This window comes from Procambarus clarkii, chromosome 9 (assembly GCF_040958095.1).
Source record: "Procambarus clarkii isolate CNS0578487 chromosome 9, FALCON_Pclarkii_2.0, whole genome shotgun sequence".
Lineage (NCBI taxonomy): Eukaryota > Metazoa > Arthropoda > Malacostraca > Decapoda > Cambaridae > Procambarus > Procambarus clarkii.
Window position 1 is genome coordinate 37,588,635 of NC_091158.1, and position 23,396 is coordinate 37,612,030.

At 42.6% G+C, this 23,396-nt stretch overlaps 2 protein-coding genes across 3 annotated transcripts; one reads left to right on the forward strand and one right to left on the reverse strand.

Annotated features, from left to right (window-relative positions):
- Positions 1–2,693: 2,693 nt before the first annotated feature.
- Positions 2,694–5,236, reverse strand: LOC138362744 (baculoviral IAP repeat-containing protein 8-like). The gene is made up of 3 exons (XM_069321304.1): positions 4,066–5,236; positions 3,773–3,937; positions 2,694–3,661 (listed from the first exon to the last, which is right to left on the reverse strand). Exons 1-3 carry the CDS (start codon positions 4,430–4,432, stop codon positions 2,976–2,978), a joined length of 1,218 nt encoding a protein of 405 aa, XP_069177405.1. The 5' UTR covers positions 4,433–5,236; the 3' UTR covers positions 2,694–2,975.
- Positions 5,237–5,686: 450 nt separating this feature from the next.
- LOC138362743 (uncharacterized) lies at positions 5,687–9,701 on the forward strand. Of its 2 annotated transcripts, none has more exons than XM_069321303.1 (2): positions 5,687–7,646; positions 7,795–9,701. In XM_069321303.1, the coding sequence occupies exon 1, from the start codon at positions 5,755–5,757 to the stop codon at positions 6,652–6,654; it is 900 nt and encodes a 299-aa protein (XP_069177404.1). In that variant the 5' UTR covers positions 5,687–5,754; the 3' UTR covers positions 6,655–7,646; positions 7,795–9,701. The 2 variants fall into 2 exon arrangements, with proteins under 2 accessions (XP_069177404.1, XP_069177403.1); XM_069321302.1 differs by having other exon boundaries at positions 6,928–7,646; positions 7,795–9,697.
- Positions 9,702–23,396: the final 13,695 nt, after the last annotated feature.

Genomic DNA, 23,396 nt, shown 5'->3' on the forward strand with positions numbered 1-23,396 from the left:
GTGCGCCCCAAGGGTTTCAGGTAAATTTAGAATATCCCCTGTGCGCCCCAAGGGTTTTCAGGCGAATTTGGGGAGTCACAGATTTAGAATTAGGGAATTCTTATAATGAAAAATAATGTCATACGAGTTTGCTAAAGTTCTTATAAGAAAAATAATTTCCGAGACTTAGAAGTTTGTTAAGGCCTTATGGGAGAAATTCAAATAACATGTGTAGCACTTTAGGGCTTCCAGGAGAACTCTACGGACATATTTTACGTGTTTTCAACTTACAAAATCGTCTATGTAAGCCTTAGTTATTCATATAAATTTAGAAAATCACCTGTGTAAGTCATTGTTTTCAGGGTTTCGTACATCACACCCCCCTCCCTCCCCCCTTACCTCGCAATCTGTCGCCTCACCTGTGTTTACTTTAGACGTCAGCCAGCCAGTCGGCTCTTAATCTTATCTTATCTTATCTTATCCATAATATCTGGACCGTCCCTCCTCTCTCTCTCTCTCTCCTTTCATTCAGTTCAACTATTTTCCAACATCGTATGTTTGCTCCTTTTCATTAAGCAAGTCAGTATGTTTGCTCCTTTTCATTAAGCAAGTCAGTTTTACACAAATAAATCATGTTAGTAAGCAAGTTCTAGCTCACGTTCCCCACCTTAGTCCCCTGTCGTATAAAGAATACTATCATTCCAATCCCTCTAAAATTTAAAAATAATCATATTTCAAATGTAGTTCAATACAGTAATTAGTTACCAAGCTCCAGCTCTTGTCCTCCGCCTTAGCTCTCTCTCGTATCTTCGTTAGTATCAGTCCAATTTCCCTGAAATTTCTACCCTCTGTATTTCAGACATAGTTTAGTAAATGCAAACAATTATCAAACTCTAGCTCTTGTCCCCAGCTTAGTTCATTTGTACAAAATCATTAGTAACAGTCCAATTTCCCTTAAATTGTTACCCTCTGTATTTCAGACACCGTAAATAAAATCAAAATAGTTATCGAGCTCCAGCTCTCGTCCCCGCCTTAATTCTCTTTCGTATCTTTGTAAATAACCCATCAATTTCCCTAAAATTAAAAGCAGACATACTTCAAAGTTAGTAAATAAGATCAAGTCAGTTACTGAGCTCCAGCTCTCGTCCCCGCCTTAGTTCTCTTTCATATCTTCGTTAGTATCAGTCCAATTTCCCTGAAATTTTTACCCTCTGTATTTCAGACATAGTAAATATGAAGTAAACAATTATAAAACTCTAGCTCTTGTCCTCTGTCCAAGCTCACTTTTGTAAAATCATTACTCTCAGTCCAAATCACCCAACTACATTTTCAGACATAGTAAATAAAAAACCAGTTCAGTTATTAAGTTTCAACTCTTGTGCCCCAGCTTAGTTCATTTGTACAAGTTCTTTATTTTCCAACTAAATCACCCTGAGATTTAAGATCACCGTATTTTCTAACGTAGTAAAATTAATCTGGACATTAGCCTTAGATCATCAGACATAAATATATTCGATCAAGTCCGTCTCCAGCGTATCTCTTATCCGAGTATACACATAACCCCAACCTGTTTAATTATCTTTCACCCCCTCCCACCTTCCTCCATCTCATCCAAGTCTCGTAAATTTAAAATGTAGCTGTTAATTTGCGTTCTTTCCCCGTTCATAGCATATTCTCTGTAAGTTCAGATCTGTACTTAGTCTTACATATTCTCTACTTCTTTCCAATTTTATACAAGACTTAAACAACTATTACCGTCTCCTCTATCTTATTTAAACATGAGTCATATGTAAATATACCCCGACTCTTTCCATCCAATACAAGTCCTAGCTTGTTCACCGCCCAACTCACTACGCTATTTCTACTCTACATGTTATAGCATGTTTTCCGCTCATCTTGGTACCAACCCTTACAATCTCTCTCTCATTCCTTTTACATGTCTCAGCATGTCTCAGCATGTTCGCCTCGCATCTTACTACGCTGTCTACTTTACATGTTGTAGCGTGTATTACTGTGTCCCATATCTTATTTAAACATGAGTCATATGTAAATATACCCGACTCCTTCCATCCATTACAAGTCCTAGCTTGTTCACCGCCCAACTCTCTACACTGTCTACTTTACATGTTGTAGCATGTTTTCCGCACATCTTGATACCATCCCTTACAATCTCTCAATCCTTTACACATCCCAACTTTCAACCCTTTCTTACAATTTTCCTCCATCCCTCCGCTACATGTTCTTACCCGTTCATTACAGTCCACTACTTATTCTCTAATCATCTCTGTACTAATTCTCAAAACTAGTTGGTTCTGTCATTTTAGTAAGTAAGTAAGTAGATCATCGTTATTAACAACGACAACAACAACAACAACAGTAACATTACTAATTCACAGTAAGTTACTACTGAGCATTTGGTAGTTATCCATTTTCAAATAATGTCAATATAAATCATTCTAAGACATCTTCGTACAATTAAAGATACTTGCCCGTGCACTAAGTCATTACTTACAGTAGCATCTTAAGGCATTGTTTTCGTAACTCAGTTTTATTAAACATACACCTTCATTAGTCAAAGGAAAACTTTTCAAGTCATTGTATTCAATATTTCCGTTAAACTTACTACATCATGTCATTATTCGGTTTCATAATTAAGTACTTGTTTCAGTCCTCCAATGTAATAAGCAAATTATTCTATTAAGGATAAAGAAATCTTATTTAGAAGAGGCATTAAGTTTATTACAACATTTAACGCATACAAGTGTTCTTAGTAGTTATACAGGTATTCAAGAAATCATAAGTGTTCTTAGTAGTTTTACAAGTGTTCAAGAAAATCATATACAAGTGTTCTTAGTAGTTATACAAGTGTTCAAGAAATCATAAGTGTTCAAGAAGCAATTATATACAAGTATTCTTAGTAGTTATACAAGTGTTCAAGAAAATCATATACAAGTGTTCTTAGTAGTTATACAAGTGTTCAAGAAAATCATAAGTGTTCAAGAAGCAATTGGATTTATTATATATAAAATATTTCCTCTACAAATTGGACAGCATTTCAGAGCTAAAAGACAACCACTGCATGTCACCATATGTTTACATGGTAGTATTACAATATTTATATTTTTATCCATACAAACTCTGCATAAAATATCTTCTTCCCAAGATTGTTCTATACAGTCCTTGTTTTCATCAGTGTTAGTACAAGTCTCCGGTAAAGTTTTCAATCCCAGATCTTCAAGCGTAGCTTCTTGTTCCTTTTTATCATCAACTGCTTCATAAATTAAGTCCCGTACCCGTAAATAAATATCTGTTCCCTCTTGCATATACCTCAACACGATTTCTAGACATCTACTTTGTATAATAAAAGGCAACAAATCTCTGGATTCCTTAAGGTACTCACTTAAAGCATATCTTATACTCTCCACAGGTATTAATTTTTTATGAATCAGATGTTTGAACTTATCCATACCCTCCATTAAGATATTAATTAAATCATTGTCTATAGGTTTTATAGGTAATGGTATTGTCAATCTAGCATTCTTAACAAATTCCTTGCCCCTTGCAAGAATAATGTAAGCACATTCTGGACTACATCTCGCATGTAACGTCCAAGGATCATCTTCTGGTCTCCAATTTCGTATTCCACAGGCGCAGTGATAGCAGCAGACGTGGTCACTTATACCTGAAAACCATAAAACAATCCAGCATTATCTCGTTACTATCTTTTAACTAATATTCATTATTTCTTTACTTATAACTCTATTAAGTTTAAAATAGTTAAAACACTTCATACCACAGTAAAAAAAACCAGCTTCTGCCAGCTCATGAGAAGTTTGCTTGACGCTTCCAGGCCATGTCATATCAAATGTCTCTAGGCGAGATTTATAAGTTACCAATCCTGGATTCAGCGATTTCCTAAATTTGATCAATCCCAGATCTTCCTTAGGAGGAGCACCACCTAAAAAAATATAACGTAGTTACGTAAATTATTCTTTAGAAGAATAAGAAGTATCTATTTAAGCAATCAAGTTTTGTACAGAGTATATAAGACTGGTATAAGAATACATCATAAGAATATATACTTACTACTACCACTTATTTTCTTATTTCCCAGTTCTATTTTATGGGAAACAAATTCCAGTCCATATTTGAAAGCTATCTCAGACACCTCTAAAGAAACATTGTCACTCCTCTCGCCTCTAATAAAGGCACAGTCTTGATTAATGATCTTATGACGTCTTCTGGGGGTATCACCAACAATCCATGCACCTACTATACAATAACAAAATGCACACAAACAGTAATCACTATTGCGAAGGTAATAGAACCCATCTTCAACTAAGTCAATAGGGTTTAACCACTTAATAGGCCAATCCACAAATGTTTGTAGTCTAACTCCTGCACATTTAAGGCTTTCTATACTGTAAAACTTCCTGGCACACAAAGGATCCATCGTGTGAGGGCAGCACTAGCTATTAGAGTAGGATAAGCAAGTATATATATCCCTAAAATAAGTATCGTACATCGCTACATATTTAACAGTTTCCTCATTTATAATAGACAGTAATCTCCTCTAAATACTTCTCTATTTAAAAATCCTTAAAGTTTCATAATTAAATGAAGCTCTTATATAAATACTTAGTAAACTACTTTCATTATTTATTAGACTTATTAGAAAAATACATCACTTTGGCAATCTCGCTAAAAGTATACTGTTACGTCATTATTCGTAGCTGCCGTACATAATGATAGATATATATATATAATTTAGTAGTAAATTCTTATTTAATCTAATTAAAATATATGCTTAAAGCATCTATATCCTAAAATGAAATATACTATTAGTTATAATGTAATATATAATATCACTCTAAGGTAACAAAAATCCTTATTAATATATTCAAATAAGTGGTAACTTTTACATTTCCCCCAATATAAGAGCGCGGACCTCGCATTAGGGATATTATTACGACTATCTGGTTCGTATCTACTACCTTACGAGGAAGAAAATTCACCATGGATACTGTTCTGACAACTTGTCAGGGTTATTTAACCGACGATTCATTTTGTAATAATGAAACCTGTATTGTGTACGGAGTGAACTGTATATCCTGTGTTCCCAGAGGAATGGCTCTAGACTTAGCCAAGAAATATTCTCATGCTGATGCTTATAATGTTCGCCGACCCTTGTACAGTCTTAAGAGATGTATCCCTGAAGATCGTCCAGTACCAGGAACAATTCATATCTCTAAAGGAGAAAATTTTCCATATATTGTTGCTATAGCCACACAATACGGTATTGGATTACCTATAGAAAGTAATAACATTGCTCAGGGAATTATAGAAAACTCAAAAGACAGAAACATGCTCTCTGGATTAAACGAAGATACATCCATTAATCGTCTCGTCTACTTCAAGAATGGTATGAAAGATTTATTTAACTTTATCAAGGGCTCTCCTCAAATTATGAGAGTTATAATACCAACAGGAATTGGGATTACATGTGTTCGAAGAGATAAAGTTTGGGAAAATACTTATCTTCCTGTTATTGAAGATATGTATAAACAGTTAAAACCCTACGGAGTGGAAGTTAAATTACTGTTTAACGAGGAGATTATGCAGAGGAAGAGCAAGTAACACTTGGCAACCTTTTGTGTGCGCAGTGTTTCTACGCGCAGCCTAAAGATGTATATATGCTTCCCCCGGAGTGATCTCTTACGGTGTCCTCCTCTTCTTGGATGTCAGAATCTACTTCAAGCTTGGATATTCAAGGCTATGGAGATCAAGACTATTATTGGAGACTTTGCCTCCCTGCCCGTCTACAATAATCACGACTGTTTATTGTACGATCTTGATGCTACGAGTGTACAAATGTGTAAAATTGTGCAAGGATTGTGGGATCGTTACCCATATGCGAGATTACATCGTGAAAACTTTCCTTACAAAAACAGGGCTGTTGTATCTTATCGCAGTAACCCTGGCAGTATACATATTGGAGAACCACCTGAATTTAACAACAGGATGGATGAAGATCCCCATCTACCCCTTATTATTGGTTTAGTGACTCAGTTTGCTAGTAGACCTGCAACTTTACCAGCATATGAAAATCCTCCGTGTGAAGTACGAAGTTTAGATGAACATTTTTACGATGGACTTGAAAAAGATACAGAATATCAGAGATGGCGCTGGTTTGAAAATGCTCTGAAGGAAGCCCTTGTTTTCATTCTTAAAAGATGTGTTAAGAGAATTATTATTCCATATGGGTTTGGCATGTCAAGTTATTTGGACAACTGCGCAGTATGGGAAAGTAAATATTTGCCTATACTTGAGAAAATAGGACAAAAACTACGAAAACGAGGTATTGTACTCTTCATAGTACGTCCCGAAAACATCGTTCCTCCTCAGTCATCCACCCACGGCATCTTTGAAAATAAGATTCCATACATTGCTGTTCTTCAAAATGGATCCACAACTAATGCTACTGATGCTGCTAGGACACCTGAAGATGATGCTACGCCTGCTACCGCTGATGCTAGTTCACCTTCTATCAACACTAAGTTGTCTGATACAATTAATTCAACACCTGTTAATGTTACTACGTCTGTTGATACTAATGTTACAATGTGTGTTAGTAGTAGTTTTACAAATTTAGAAGAGAAGATGGATTGGGAATAATAATGTCTGTAAATAATTTATACTTTGTACATTTTTACAAATTAAATACATTGTACATTTTTACACATTAAATAACAAAATAGAAACTCGTGTGTTTATTTTCTCCCTTTTTAATGTCTAAATGTCAACTCTACTTTTCTGAGTATATAGGAAGAGGTACGAAACTTTTTCTGTCTTACTTCAAGATGGATTGTTCTATGTACATGCAAGTGAAGCTTAAGCGTTTGAATAAGTGTATTATAGATGCTGATTTTACTAGTGATGAAATTCTAAAACCTGGAGACTGTCTTGTCTACGATTCTCATAATTTATCTGGCGGATTTGCACAACTGTTATGGGAAAAATATCCTTACAGTAAAGTTTCCGAGTGTGAAGTGGTACAGAATAATATAACTCCTGGTGGTATAGTACTTGCTTTATCTCCAGAACCAGAAATAAAACCTCATATTATAGGACTTCAATACAGTAGCTCTAATGAAGATCTAGGATTACAGAAAGATATTATTAAACGTTGGAGTTTTAAATCTGCAATAAGGCAAATTTGTTGTCAGGCAAGAAATAATAATTTAATCCAGCGTATAATTATTCCATATGGTATTGGGTTTAATGACGGAATAGGATGGAGTAAAGAAGAACAAGAAGAATGGGAGACACACTATTTTCCAGGACTAGCCCATTTAGCTTATGTTTTAAAGAATAATAAAAAAGAATTATTAATGGTTCGTATACCTCTTGGAGAAGATGTTACGGGGACTGGGAGAGAGAAGAAACAAGTAGAGGGTAGATCTAATAAACGGAAGAGAATGTCGTAGTTAAAACTAGTAGATCTGAAATAATACATATAACTAATTTGGAAACTACAGCTAAGAGAGAGGGGGCGGAGCGTAACAATCTCCGATGTGATAAGCTAGGTCGGGATATATCTTGACATAAACTCCCCATCTCGGTCCAGCAGTGAGAAGACATACTCGGATCGATGGCTGCTGTATACAGTAAGTGATTATTGTATGATGTACTTACAGTACTCGTTATATTTGTTGTGATATAATTTTTGCTTATTATTGAATATCTTTTAGTTTTGAAATATTATGATTATTTAATAGTCCCTGTGTTAAATATTGTATTTTTCTTTGTTTAAAGATCTACCCCATGTGATGGATGTGAAGAGTCTACCAGGGTTTGGAAGCATGCCTGATCTTGTGTCAGAAACTATATGGCAAAGTCCAGCTTCGACTGTTTTGTGGAAGAATATGCCCCTGGCTGAAAAACGGACTTATAAAGTGATGACACATACTGATAAATGTACGCATGAGAACATTGTTCCAGCTCTAGCAAAGTTTATTAGCAAAAGTGAAAATGTTTTAATGATACTGATCGGTCATGATTTTATAAAGTTGAAAGAAGAACTTCCAATGATAAAATGCGACATAGTCTTATTTAGCTTAAAAGAGAGTGTTACAGATGTACTCAAGAAACATGAGAATTGTCAAGTGTTGTTGCTGACGAAAACTCCTAGTAAGGCCGAGATGAAGAAAATTTCTTTGTTATTTAAAGGCGATAAAATAATTTGCACTTTTAGACCTAAACCCCGTTTTAAATACATATTTCCAGAATTTGAAGAAGTGCCTATAGGATGTAACTTAAAGGATAAATTTTTTATAAGAAAATTTGTGGATGAAATTGGTTCTCCAAATGCTGCAAACTGGTTTATTAATAAGTTGAGTTCTGAAGAACGAGAAGTGTATACTATAATGAGCCAGGATGAACTGAAACAGCAGGTAAATAGTAAGACTGTGAAAGAGCTTAGTATTATTCACCCTAAAACAGAAGAAGATGAACATTGGAGTTTAATTGATCATATGGAGGAGAGCTTTCCATCTTTTCCGTTAAATTTAATAAAGATGAGACCAGAAATAGGATATCATACCCCCCAAAAGATAGAAATAGAGGCAGTGATGAGATTTATAGGACAGGATCCTGTACTTGGTGTTTTCTCTGGTATGGCCTTTATTGAAAATCTTATTAGGATAAGACATACTAATGTGGTACGAGCTACAGATAATTACTCGAATATGGGTGAGAGTAAGTGGATGGAGGTTGAACAAATGGATGCTGTAGAAGCAGTTAGGACTTATTGTAATGACAGAGAAGTACTTCTAATGTCCTGGCCTGAATTGATTCGTGATGATAATGTTTATAGCGATGCTTTCTATGTTTTAAAGGAATTTAAGGGACAAAAACTAATCTATTTTGGAGAAGGGGAAGGGGGATGCTGTGCATGTGATGGATTTTTTAACTTGCTGGATAGTGAGTTTCATTGTGTGAAATCAAATACATGTTTTACTTATAATTCTTTTATAAATTCAAATGTTTATTTCTATATAAGACTATAGTGTTTATGATTTCTTGAACACTTGTATATGTTTTTCTTGAACACTTGTATAACTACTAAGAATAACTGTATATAATTGCTTCTTGAACACTTATGATTTTCTTGAACACTTGTAAAACTACTAAGAACACTTATGATTTCTTGAATACCTGTATAACTACTAAGAACACTTGTATGCGTTAAATGTTGTAATAAACTTAATGCCTCTTCTAAATAAGATTTCTTTATCCTTAATAGAATAATTTGCTTATTACATTGGAGGACTGAAACAAGTACTTAATTATGAAACCGAATAATGACATGATGTAGTAAGTTTAACGGAAATATTGAATACAATGACTTGAAAAGTTTTCCTTTGACTAATGAAGGTGTATGTTTAATAAAACTGAGTTACGAAAACAATGCCTTAAGATGCTACTGTAAGTAATGACTTAGTGCACGGGCAAGTATCTTTAATTGTACGAAGATGTCTTAGAATGATTTATATTGACATTATTTGAAAATGGATAACTACCAAATGCTCAGTAGTAACTTACTGTGAATTAGTAATGTTACTGTTGTTGTTGTTGTTGTCGTTGTTAATAACGATGATCTACTTACTTACTTACTAAAATGACAGAACCAACTAGTTTTGAGAATTAGTACAGAGATGATTAGAGAATAAGTAGTGGACTGTAATGAACGGGTAAGAAAATGTAGCGGAGGGATGGAGGAAAATTGTAAGAAAGGGTTGAAAGTTGGGATGTGTAAAGGATTGAGAGATTGTAAGGGATGGTATCAAGATGTGCGGAAAATATGCTACAACATGTAAAGTAGACAGTGTAGAGAGTTGGGCGGTGAACAAGCTAGGACTTGTAATGGATGGAAGGAGTCGGGTATATTTACATATGACTCATGTTTAAATAAGATATGGGACACAGTAATACACGCTACAACATGTAAAGTAGACAGCGTAGTAAGATGCGAGGCGAACATGCTGAGACATGCTGAGACATGTAAAAGGAATGAGAGAGAGATTGTAAGGGTTGGTACCAAGATGAGCGGAAAACATGCTATAACATGTAGAGTAGAAATAGCGTAGTGAGTTGGGCGGTGAACAAGCTAGGACTTGTATTGGATGGAAAGAGTCGGGGTATATTTACATATGACTCATGTTTAAATAAGATAGAGGAGACGGTAATAGTTGTTTAAGTCTTGTATAAAATTGGAAAGAAGTAGAGAATATGTAAGACTAAGTACAGATCTGAACTTACAGAGAATATGCTATGAACGGGGAAAGAACGCAAATTAACAGCTACATTTTAAATTTACGAGACTTGGATGAGATGGAGGAAGGTGGGAGGGGGTGAAAGATAATTAAACAGGTTGGGGTTATGTGTATACTCGGATAAGAGATACGCTGGAGACGGACTTGATCGAATATATTTATGTCTGATGATCTAAGGCTAATGTCCAGATTAATTTTACTACGTTAGAAAATACGGTGATCTTAAATCTCAGGGTGATTTAGTTGGAAAATAAAGAACTTGTACAAATGAACTAAGCTGGGGCACAAGAGTTGAAACTTAATAACTGAACTGGTTTTTTATTTACTATGTCTGAAAATGTAGTTGGGTGATTTGGACTGAGAGTAATGATTTTACAAAAGTGAGCTTGGACAGAGGACAAGAGCTAGAGTTTTATAATTGTTTACTTCATATTTACTATGTCTGAAATACAGAGGGTAAAAATTTCAGGGAAATTGGACTGATACTAACGAAGATATGAAAGAGAACTAAGGCGGGGACGAGAGCTGGAGCTCAGTAACTGACTTGATCTTATTTACTAACTTTGAAGTATGTCTGCTTTTAATTTTAGGGAAATTGATGGGTTATTTACAAAGATACGAAAGAGAATTAAGGCGGGGACGAGAGCTGGAGCTCGATAACTATTTTGATTTTATTTACGGTGTCTGAAATACAGAGGGTAACAATTTAAGGGAAATTGGACTGTTACTAATGATTTTGTACAAATGAACTAAGCTGGGGACAAGAGCTAGAGTTTGATAATTGTTTGCATTTACTAAACTATGTCTGAAATACAGAGGGTAGAAATTTCAGGGAAATTGGACTGATACTAACGAAGATACGAGAGAGAGCTAAGGCGGAGGACAAGAGCTGGAGCTTGGTAACTAATTACTGTATTGAACTACATTTGAAATATGATTATTTTAAATTTTAGAGGGATTGGAATGATAGTATTCTTTATACGACAGGGGACTAAGGTGGGGAACGTGAGCTAGAACTTGCTTACTAACATGATTTATTTGTGTAAAACTGACTTGCTTAATGAAAAGGAGAAAACATACGATGTTGGAAAATAGTTGAACTGAACTGAATGAAAGGAGAGAGAGAGAGAGGAGGGAGAGAGAGAGAGGAGGGACGGTCCAGATATTATGAAGATAAGATAAGATTAAGAGCCGACTGGCTGTCCGGGCGTAAAGTAAACACAGGTGATGCGAGAGATTGCGAGGTAAGGGGGAGAGGGAGGGGGGTGTGATGTACGAGACTTGAAAACCATGACTTACATAGGTGATTTTCTAAATTTATATGAATAACTAAGGCTTACATAGACGATTTTGTAAGTTGAAAACATGTAAAATATGTCCGTAGAGTTCTCCTGGAAGCCCTAAAGTGCTACACACGTTATTTGAATTTCTCCCATAAGGCCTTAACAAACTTCTATGTCTCGGAAATTATTTTCATCATAAGACTTAAACAAACTTCTAAGTCTCGGAAATTATTTTCATTATAAGAACTTTAACAACTTCTAAAATCAGTGACTGACAAAAATTTACCTGAAACCCTGGCTAACACGCGGGATATTTCCCAGAAAAAAAAAAGGAGCCGCTGGCTCTTACAGTCCACAGGGATCCTCCGGCCTGAAAAAAAAAGGAGCCGCTGGCTCTTACAGTCCACAGGCACTTTTTTTCCCCCAAAAAAAAAGGAGCCTGTGGCTCTTACTCCCTACTACTGATGTGGTGGAGGCTGACTCCATACACAGTTTCAAATGTAGATATGACAGAGCCCGATAGGCTCAGGAATCTGTACACCTGTTGATTGACGGTTGAGAGGCGGGACCAAAGAGCCAGAGCTCAACCCCCACAAACACAACTAGGTGAGTACAACTAGGTGAGTACACACACACACAAACGTTCTGTCAGGGGAAAAAGGATTAACACCTGGGAACTGGGGATAGGACCTTACTATACTCCACCCCCCCTCTCTCTTACCCCCCCCATCTGACCTGGTCGCCATCTCGGCCCCCCCACCCCCACTCCCCCACATCCCCCATTCTCTCCCCCTCTCTCCCTCTCCCTCTCCCACTCTCTCCCACTCTCTCTCTCTCTCTCTCTCTCTCTCTCTCTCTCTCTCTCTCTCTCTCTCTCTCTCTCTCTCTCTCTCTCTCTCTCTCTCTCTCTCTCTCTCTCTCTCTCTCTCTCTCTCTCTCCCCCTCTCTCCCTCTCTCTCTCTCACTCTTTCTCTCTCTCTCACTCTCTCTCTCTCTCTCTCTCTCTCTCTCTCTCTCTCTCTCTCTCTCTCTCTCTCTCTCTCTCTCTCTCTCTCTCTCTCTCTCTCTCTCTCTCTCTCTCCCTCTCTCTCCTATCCTGCTCTGCCCTCCTGACAAATCCTATCATGGCACAACTATAGGAACATGGGCAAGCATGACAGCCAGAGGTACCAGGGGAACAGGGAAAAGTCCAGGTGACGAAATGAAGGAAATGTTTGCCCAGTTTCTGGAGGACATCAAGAGTGAGATGCAAGAAATAATGCAGGAAATGAAGAACGAAATAAGCAGCCTGAAAAGAGAGCTGACAGCAGCAAAGGAGGAGATTAGAGCCCTCAAAGAAAATGGTATCGAGGCTGAGACTCAGAAAATCATCCAGGGAGAAGGTGGTAATAGTTTTTTGGATGAGAATGCCACAATAAAAGCAACATTTGCAGAAATGCTAAAAAAAAACTCTGAAGTAATGTCTGCAGTGATGTAGGTGGCCATGAAAGCCGCCACCTCACAGGAGGCGGCCCGCTCCACTAGCCAACTGCTGGAAAGGAATAGATCAGTGGTAGCTGTGGGTATTAAAGAGAAGGATGGCTCCAATAGGACAGAGTGGAATGACAAGGAAAAACCGGCAGTGAATGAAGTACTGAAGGCACTAGACATGGAAGGGGCTGAGCATAGCATTGAGAAGGTTTTCAGGCTAGGTTGGTACAACAAAGACCGAGACCGAGTGATAAAGACAGTGTTTGCAAACGAGAGCACAAAGGAGAAGATTCTATCAAGGAAGAGATCCCTAAATAACTTGGGAGAATTAAAAAATGTATTCCTCCAGAGAGACATGACGAGGGAGGAGAGAGCTGTGGTGGCAGAAGCAAGGAAGAGGCGCAGGGCGAGAGGGGAAAACCAGGAAGTCACAGCTCCCAACACAACACCCCCAGAGGCAAGGGTGGAACCCACAACCAGCTACCCAGAAACACCAGAGAGGAAGACAACCCCGCCACCCTCTTCTGCATAGAAAACACTCCTACCTCAAACCCTCCCTGCCCCCGCTCAAATGTTCAGCCAAATCTCCCTCCCCCCACACCCAATCCTCACCCTTCTACCCCTCCCCACCTCCCGCCGAGTTCCCCTATCTCCCCTTTCCTTCCTGTCCTCCCTCCCCTTTCATCCCATACCCTCCCTGTCCCTCCCCATTCACTGGATCCCCCGCCCCTCATCCGAGTATCCTCTGAGTCCCTGTTATCCACCTCACAGGTCCTAACACCCATGGAACAGCTTCCCCCTCCAGCAGAACACTCACCAAGGAGGCGATTTGAGAAGAGACAGAAGAAAGTGAGCCTCAAAGCAATGTACACTAACATAGATGGAATTACAAATAAAGCAAATGAGCTTGGAGAACGGGTACTAGAGGAAAACCCAGACATAATAGCCCTCACAGAAACAAAGCTAACGAAAACAATAACACATGCAGTGTTCCCACAGGACTATTATGCTATGAGGAAAGTGAGGGAAGGAAGAGGTGGTGGTGGTGTAGCTCTGCTGGTAAGAAAAGGCTGGGATTTTGAGGAAATGGTTATTCAGGCCTGTGAAGGTTTCAGTGACTACATAGCAGGTACCATAACATATGGAGGGAAAAAAATTATAGTCGTAGTCATATATAATCCACCACCAAATGACAGAAGACCCAGACAGGAATATGATAGAAACAGCATGGCCACCATTAACATAATAGAAAGAGCAGCTTCTGTTGCTAGCAGGAATGGATCTGGACTACTAATTATGAGAGACTTCAACCATGGGAAGATAGATTGGGAGAACAGAGACCCGCATGGAGGACCAGAAACATGGAGAGCTAAGCTGCTGGACGTGGCAACAAGAAACTCTCTAAGCCAGCACATCAAGGAACCAACAAGAATAAGAGGAGAAGATGAACCAGAAATGCTTGATTTGATATTTACCCTAAAAGAATGGGATATAAGGGAAGTTAAGATGGAAGCGCCCTTGGGAATGAGTGATCACAGTGTATTGAACTTTGAGTACCTGGTAGAGCTAGGAATTATCTCCCCCCCAAAAAAAAACTAGGAATCAAAAGGATGGCATACCGAAAGGGGAATTATGAACAGATGAGAAGTTTCCTAAGGGAAATACCTTGGGACACAGACCTCAGAGATAAGTCTGTACAAGGTATGATGGACTATGTTACCCAAAAGTGTCAGGAGGCAGTAAACAGGTTCATCCCGGCCCAAAGGGAGAAATCCGAGATGCAACAGAAGAATCCATGGTATAATAGGGCATGTATGAAAGCAAAGAAACTGAACAAAAGGGTGTGGAGGAACTTCTGGAATAACAGAGCACCAGAAAGCAGAGAGAGATACCAGAGAACCAGGAATGAGTACGTCAGGGTGAGAAGAGAAGCAGAGAAAAGTTTTGAAAATGATATAGCAAACAAAGCCAAGACCGAACCAAAGCTACTCCACAGTCACATCAGAAGGAAAACAACAGTTAAAGAACAGGTATTGAAACTTAGAACAGGCGAGGACAGGTATACAGAGAATGACAAAGAGGTGTGTGAAGAGCTCAACAAGAGGTTCCAGGAGGTCTTCACAATAGAACAAGGTGAGGTCACTGTTCAAGGAGAAAGGGAGGTAAACCAGGCGGCCTTGGAAGAGTTCGAAATTACGAGAGAGGAGTTCAAGAGACACCTGCTGGATCTGGATGTTAGAAATGCTGTTGGCCCAGACGGGATCTCAACATAGGTACTGAAAGAGTGTGCAGAGGCACATTGCTTGCCACTCTCCATAGTGTATAGTAAGTCACTGGAGACGGGAGACCTACCAGAAATATGGAAGACGGCGAATGTGGTCCCAATATACCAAAAGGGCGACAGGCAAGAGGCACTGAACTACAGGCCAATGTCCTTGACTTGTATACCATGCAAGGTGATGGAGAAGATCGTGAGAAAAAACCTGGTAACACATCTGGAGAGAAGGGACTTCGTGAGAAATCGCCAACATTGGTTCAGGGAGGGTAAATCTCTCCTGACAGGCTTAATAGAATTCTAAGACCAGGTGACAAAGATTAAGCAAGAAAGAGAGGGCTGGGAGGACTGCATTTTTTTGGATTGTCGGAAAGCCTTTGACACAGTACCGCATAAGAGGCTGGTACATAAGATGGAGAGACAGGCAGGTGTAGCTGGTAAGGTACTCCAGTGGGTAAGGGAGTACCTAAGCAATAGGAAGCAGAGAGTTACGGTGAGGGGTGAGACCTCCGATTGGCGTGAAGTCACCAGTGGAGTCCCACAGGGCTCTGTACTCGGTCGTATCTTGTTTCTGATATATGTAAATGATCTCCCAGAGGGTATCGATTCATTTCTCGCAATGTTTGCGGACGATGCCAAAATTATGAGAAGGATTAAAACAGAAGAGAACTGTTTGAGGCTTCAAGAAGACCTAGACAAGCTGAAGGAATGGTCGAACAAATGATTGTAAGAGTTTAACCCAACCAAATGTAATGTAATGAAGATAGGTGTAGGGAGCAAAAGGCCAGATACAAGGTATCCTCTGGGAGAGGAAATTCTTCAGGAGTCAGAGAAAGAAAAAGACTTGGGGGTTGATATCACGCCAGAACTGTCTCCTGCAGCACATATCAAGAGGATAACATCAGCGGCATATGCCAGGCTGGCCAACATACGAATGACATTCAGAAACTTGTGTAAAGAATCATTCAGAACTTTGTATACCACATATGTTAGGCCAAGCCTGGAGTATGCAGCCCCAGCATGGGGTCCATATCTAGTCAGGGATAAGACTAAACTGGAAAAGGTTCAAAGGTTTGCCACCAGACTAGTACTCGAGCTGAGAGGTATGAGCTACGAGGAGAGACTACGGGAATTAAACCTCACTTCGCTGGAAGACTGAAGAGTTAGGGGGGACATGATCACCACATTCAAGATTCTCAAGGGAATTGATAGGGTAGATAAAGACAGGTTATTTAACACAAGGGGCACACGCACAAAGGGACACAGTTGGAAACTGAGTCCCCAAATGAGCCACAGAGATATTATAAAGAACTTTTTTAGTGTCAGGGTGGTTGACACATGGAATGCATTAGGAAGTGATGTGGTGGAGACTAACTACATGCACAGTTTCAAGTTAAGATATGATAGAGCCTAATAGGCTCAGGAATCTGTACACCTGTTGATGGACACTTGAGAGGAGGGACCAAAGAGCCAGAGCTCAACCACTGCAAACACAACTAGGTGAGTACACCCCACCCCAATAACACACACCCCAGAACATTACACACACCCCACCACACTACCATACCCCCCACCACACTACCACACACCCAAAACTACCACACATACCACCACACTACCACACACCCCACCACACTACCACACACCCCACCACACTACCACACAACCCCACCACACTACCACACATCCCCACCACACTACCACACACCGCACCGCACTACCACACACCCTATAACACTACCACAATACCCCACCACACTACCACACACCCACCACACTACCACACATCCCAGCACACTACCACACACCCACCACACTACCACAAACTCCTCCACACTACCACACACCCACCACACTACCACACATCCCAGCACACTACCACACACCCACCACACTACCACAAACTCCTCCACACTACCACACACCCCACCACAACACCACACAAACCCACCACACTACCACTCACCCCACCACACTACCACACAACCCCACCACGCTACCACACATCTCACCACACTACCAATCACCCCACCACACTACCACACTCCCAACCATACTACCACACAACCCCACCACACTACCACATTTCCCACCACACTACCACACACCCCTACACACTACCACACACTCACACCACAGTACCATACACCCCACCTTGCTACCAAACAAACCACCACACTACCTCACACACCCACAACACTACCATACACATCACTACACGACCACACAACCCAACCATACCACCACACTACCACTCAACCAACCACACTACCTCAGCAATCTACCACACACACCCCATCACACTACCATACACCCCAACACACACCTCATCACACTACCACAAAATCCCACCACACTACTAAACAACCCCCACCAAACTACCTGATAACCACACCACACTTCCACACACCCCACCACACTACCACACAGCCCATAACAATACGACACAACCCCACCACACTACCACACAACCCCACCACACTGCCATATACCCCAGAACACTACACATACCCTACCACGCTACCACACAAACCACCACACTACCACACACTCCACAACACTTCCACACACCCTGCACACTACCACACTACCACACACCCCACCACACAAACACACACCTTCCCCACACTACCACACTGCCACAAAACCCACCTCACTACCACACACCCCACTAAACTACGAGAAGATACGAGAGGGAAGTAAGGTGGATGACAAGAGCTAGAGCTCGGTAAATGTGATATATTTACTTACTCAGTTAGAAGTATGGCAGGTTTAAATTTCAGGAATACTGATTGGTTATTAACGAAGATACAAGAAGGAACTAGGAAGGTGGACAAGAGCTGGAGCTCTGTAACAAAACTGTCGTATTGTACGATGTCTGAAATACACCGTGTAAAAATTTTAGGGAAGTTAATCTGATAGTAAAGAAGATATGGGGATAAACTAAGGCTGAGGACAAGAGCTGGAGCTTGCTTACTGACTTCATATATTTCACTATGTCAGAAATATGACTGTTTAAAATTTCAGGGGAAATTGATAGGTTAATATTAAGACTACACTTATAAATGTGGACTCTTACAAATTTTGGTCTTCAATTTTTGGGCACAAAGTGGACTATGACGAATTTTTGGGTATAAAATGGATTCTGATGAAAAATGGGTTGAAAATGGACTCCGACAAATTTTGCTCACAAAGTGGACTCTTGACTAATTTTGGTAGATTACAGGATTCTGAATATTTTTCGGCACAAACTCGACTATGAATATTTTTGGGCACAAACTGAACTCTTAATATTTTTGGGCACAAACTGGAGAAAAGAACTCTTCACAAAATTTTAAAAACTCAGAAATTTTTTTTCTCATAAGAATTCCTTAATTCCAAATCAGTGACTGCCCAAATTCACCTGAAACCCCCGACACGCCACACACAATATTTGAATTTCACCCGTAAGAACTCTTAACAAACTTCTATGATCATATTTTTCGCATGAGAATTCTTAAAAAACTTCTAAGATCTCGGAAAATATTTGTCCCATAAGAATTCCTTAATTCCAAATCAATGACTGCCCAAATTCACCTGAAACCCCCAACACGCCACACACGATATTTGCCCAAAACAAAATATCGTCTGTGGCGTGTCATCCCTACTACTTATATGAGGGCCGGCACCCGTTCAGTTATGGTATATATATTTAGGCGGGAACCCGTACAGAGGTGGGATATATGTAGGTGGGCACCCATACAGGGGTGGGATATATGCGGGCGGGTCCCCATACAGGGGTGGGATATATGAGGTCGGGCACCTGTACAGGGGTGGGATATATGAGGGCAGCACCAGGACTGGGGTCGGATATATGAGGGCGGGCACCCATACAGGGGTGATATATATGAGTGCGGGCACCAGTACAGGGGTGATATATATGAGGGCGGGCACCCGTACAGGGGTGGGATAAATGCAGGCGGGCACCCGAAAAGGGGTGGGATATATGCGGGCGGACACCCGTACAGGGGTGGGATATATGAGGGCAGGCACCCGTACAGGGGTGGGATATATGAGGGCGGGCACCCGTACAGGGGTGGGATATATGTGGGCGGACACCCGTACAGGGGTGGGTTATATGATAGCGGGGACCCGTACAGGGGTGGGATATATGTGGGCGGGCACCCGTACAAGGGTGGGATATATGTAGGCGGGCACCCGTACAGGGAGGGATGGATGCGGGCGGGCACCCGTACAAGGGTGGGATATATGAGGGCGGACGCCCGTAAAAGGGGTGGGATATATGAGGGCAGGCACCAGTACAAAGGTGGGATAAATGAAGACAGGCACCTGTACAGGGGTGGGATACATGAGGGCCGGCACCCATACAGGGGATGGATATATGTGGGCGGGCACCCGTACAGGGGAGCAATATATGAGGGCGGGCACCCGTACAGGGGTGGGATATATGCGGGCGGGCACACGTACAGGGGTGGGATGTATGTAGGCAGGCACCCGTACAGGTGTGGGATATTTGCGGGCGGGCACCCATACAGGGGTGGGAAATATGTGGGCGGGCACCAGTTCAGGGTTAGGATTTATAAGGGCTGGCACCCATACACGGGTGAGATATATGAGGGCAGACACCCGTACAGGGGTGTGATATATGAGGGCGAACACCCATACAGGGGTGGGATGCATGTAGGCGGGCACCCATACAGGTTTGGGATATATGCGGGCGGCCACCCGTATATGGGTGTAATATACGAGGGCGGGGACCCGTACACGGGTAGGATATTTCAGGGCGGCCACCCGTACACGGGTGGGATATATGAAGGCGGGAACCCATACAGGGATTTGGGATATATGAGGGCGGGCACCCATACAGGGTTGTGATATATGTGTGTGGGCACCCGTACAGGGGTGGGATATATGAAGGCGGGTATCTTTACAGGGGTGGCATATATGCGAGCGGCCACCAGTACAGGGGTGAGATATATGAGGGCGGGCACCAGTACAGGGGTGGGATATATGAGTGCGGGGACCCGTGCAGGTGTGGGCTATATATGGGCGGGCACCCGTACATTGGTGAGATATATGAGGGCTGGGACCGGTATAGGGGTGGGGATATATGGGGGCGGGGACCCGCACAGGGTGCGATATATCAGGGCGGGCACCCGTACAGGGGTGGGATATATGAGGGCTGGGACCCGTATAGGGGTGGGATATACGGGAGCGGGCACCATACTGGGGTGGGACATATTAGGGCGGGCACCCGTACAAGGATTAGATAAATGAGGGCGGGCACCCGTACAGGGGTCGGATACATGCAGGCGGGCACCCATACTGGGGTGGGATATATGAGGGCAGGCACCCATTCAGGGGTGATATATGTGTAGGGGGGCACCCGTACAGGTGAGGGATATATGCGGGCGGGCACCCATCCAGGGGTGGGATATTTGAGGGCGGGCACCCGTATATGGGTGTAAATTATGAGGGCGGGGACCCTTACACGGGTTGGATATTTCAGGGCGGGCACCCGTACACGGGTGGGATATATAAAGGCGGGAACCCGTACAGGGTGGGAAATATGAAGGGGGCACCCATACAGGGGTGGGATATGTGTGTGGGTACCCATACAGGGGTGGGATATATGAAGGCGGGTATCCTTACAGGGGTGGCATATATGCGAGCTGGCACCAATACAGGGTTGGGATATATGAGGGCGGGCACCCGTACACGGATGGGATAAATGAGGGCGGGCACCAGAACCGGGGTGGGATATATTAGGGCGGGCACCTGTACAGGGGAGGGATATATGAGTGCGGGAACCCGTACAGGGGTGGGATATATGAGGGGTGGGCACCCATACAGGTGTGGGATAAATGTGTGCGGGCACCTGTACAGGGGTGGGATATATATATGCGGGTATCCTTACAGGGGTTGCATATATGCGAGCGGGCACCAGTACAGGGGTGGGATATATGAGGGCGGGCACCAGTACAGGAGTGGGATATATGAGGGCGGGCACCCGTACACGGATGGGATATATGAGGGCCGACACCCTTACAGGGGTGGGATATAAGAGGGCGGACACCTGTACTGGGGTGGGATATATGAGGGCGGGCCCCCGCACAGGGGTGGGATATATAAAGGGCCGTCACCCATACAAGGGTGTGATATATGAGGGCAGGCACCCATACAGGGGTGGGATATATGTGGGCGGGCAACCTTACAGGGGGTAGGATATACGCTGGCGGGCATCCTTACAGGGGTGGCATGTATGCGGGCGGGCACCAGTACAGGGGTGAGATATATGAAGGCGGGCACCAGTACAGGGGTGGGATAATTGAGGGCGGACACCCATACAGGGGTGGGAGATATGCGGGCGGGCACCTGTACAGGGGTGGGATACATGAGGGCGGGCACCCGTACAGGGGTGGGATATATGAGGGAGGGCGCCTGTAAAGGGGGTGGGATATATGAGGGTGGCCATCCATATATGGGTGTGATATATGAGGGCAGGGACCCGTACATCGGATGGATATATGAAGGCGGGCACTCGTACAGTGGTGGGATATATGAGGGCTGGGACCCGTACAGGGGTGGGATATATCTGGGCGGGAACCCGTTCAGGGGTGGGATAAGAGGGCGGGCACCTGTACAGGGGTGGGACACATGCAAGCGAGCACCCGTACAGGGGTGCGATATATGAGGGCGGGCACCCGTACAGGGGTGGGATACATGCAGGCGGGCACCCGTACAGGGGTGGGATATATGAGGGCGGGCACCCTTGCAGGGGTGGGATATATGAGGGAGGGCACCCGTACAGGGGTGGGCTACATGCAGGCGGGCACCCGTAATGGGGTGGGATATATGAGGGCGGGCACCCGTACAGGGGGTGGGATATATGCGGGCGGACACCCGTACAGGGGTGGGATATTTGAGAGCGGGATCCCGTACAAGGGTGGGATATATGAGGGCGGGCACCCGTACAGGGGTGGGATATATGTTGGCGGGCACCCTTACATGGGAGGGATATATGCGGGCGGGCACCCGTATAGGGGTGGGATACATGCAGGCGGGCACCCGTAAAGGGGTGAGATATATAAAGGCGGGCACCCATACACGGGTGGGATATATGAAGGCAGGCACGCATACAGGGGTGGGATTTATGAGGGCACCCGTACAAAAGTGGGATATATGAGGGCGGTCACCTGTACAGGGGTGGGATATATGAGGGCGGGCACCCGTACAGGGGTAGGATATATGTGGGCGAGCACCCGTAAAGGGGTGGGTTTCATGATGGCGGGCTCCAGTACAAAAGTGGGATATATGAGGGCGGTCACCTGTACAGGGGTGGGATATTTGAGGGCGGGCACCAGTACTGGGGTGGGATATATACCAGGAAACAAGTTTAGGTTGCCATAACGTATCTGGAAAGTGTTGGAAAGTATTGGCAACGTTTGTTTTCACGCAGTAGATGCGTATTTTTGTGTGGATGTAAATAAGTTTCTAAAACGTATTGCAAGAAATGTTGGCAAAAAAAAAATTGAAACCTTGTGGCATCCTTAAATGTTTCATAATCGTAGTTTTTTATTGCTGGTATTTAAATAAATGTAGCAATATAAAAGTATATTTCTACATTTATTTAAATGAAACAGGGTCATAATAAAGGTAAATTCATAATTTTTACTCATATTCTTAGGAAGAGGTCGATGAGGAAGAATTCCAGGTAAGAGGATGAGGTCGAGGAGGAAGGAGGAGGAGTTCGAGGAGGAAGGAGGAGGAAGGAGGAGGAGGAGGAGGTCGAGGTAGAGGAGGAAGGAGGAAGAGGTAGAGGAGGATGAGGTAGAGGAGGAAGTTAAAGAGGACGTTGAGGAGGATTGCGATGAAGAATGAGGGCGAGGAGGAAGGAGGAGGAGGGTGAGGAGGAAGAAGGAGGAGAGCGAGGAGAAAGGAGGAGGAGGAGGAGGGCGAGTAGGAAGGAGGAGGCCGAGGAAGGAGGAGGAGGGCGAGGAGGAAGGAGGAGGGCGAGGAGGAAGGAGGAAGACGAAGACGAGAGCGAGGAGGAAG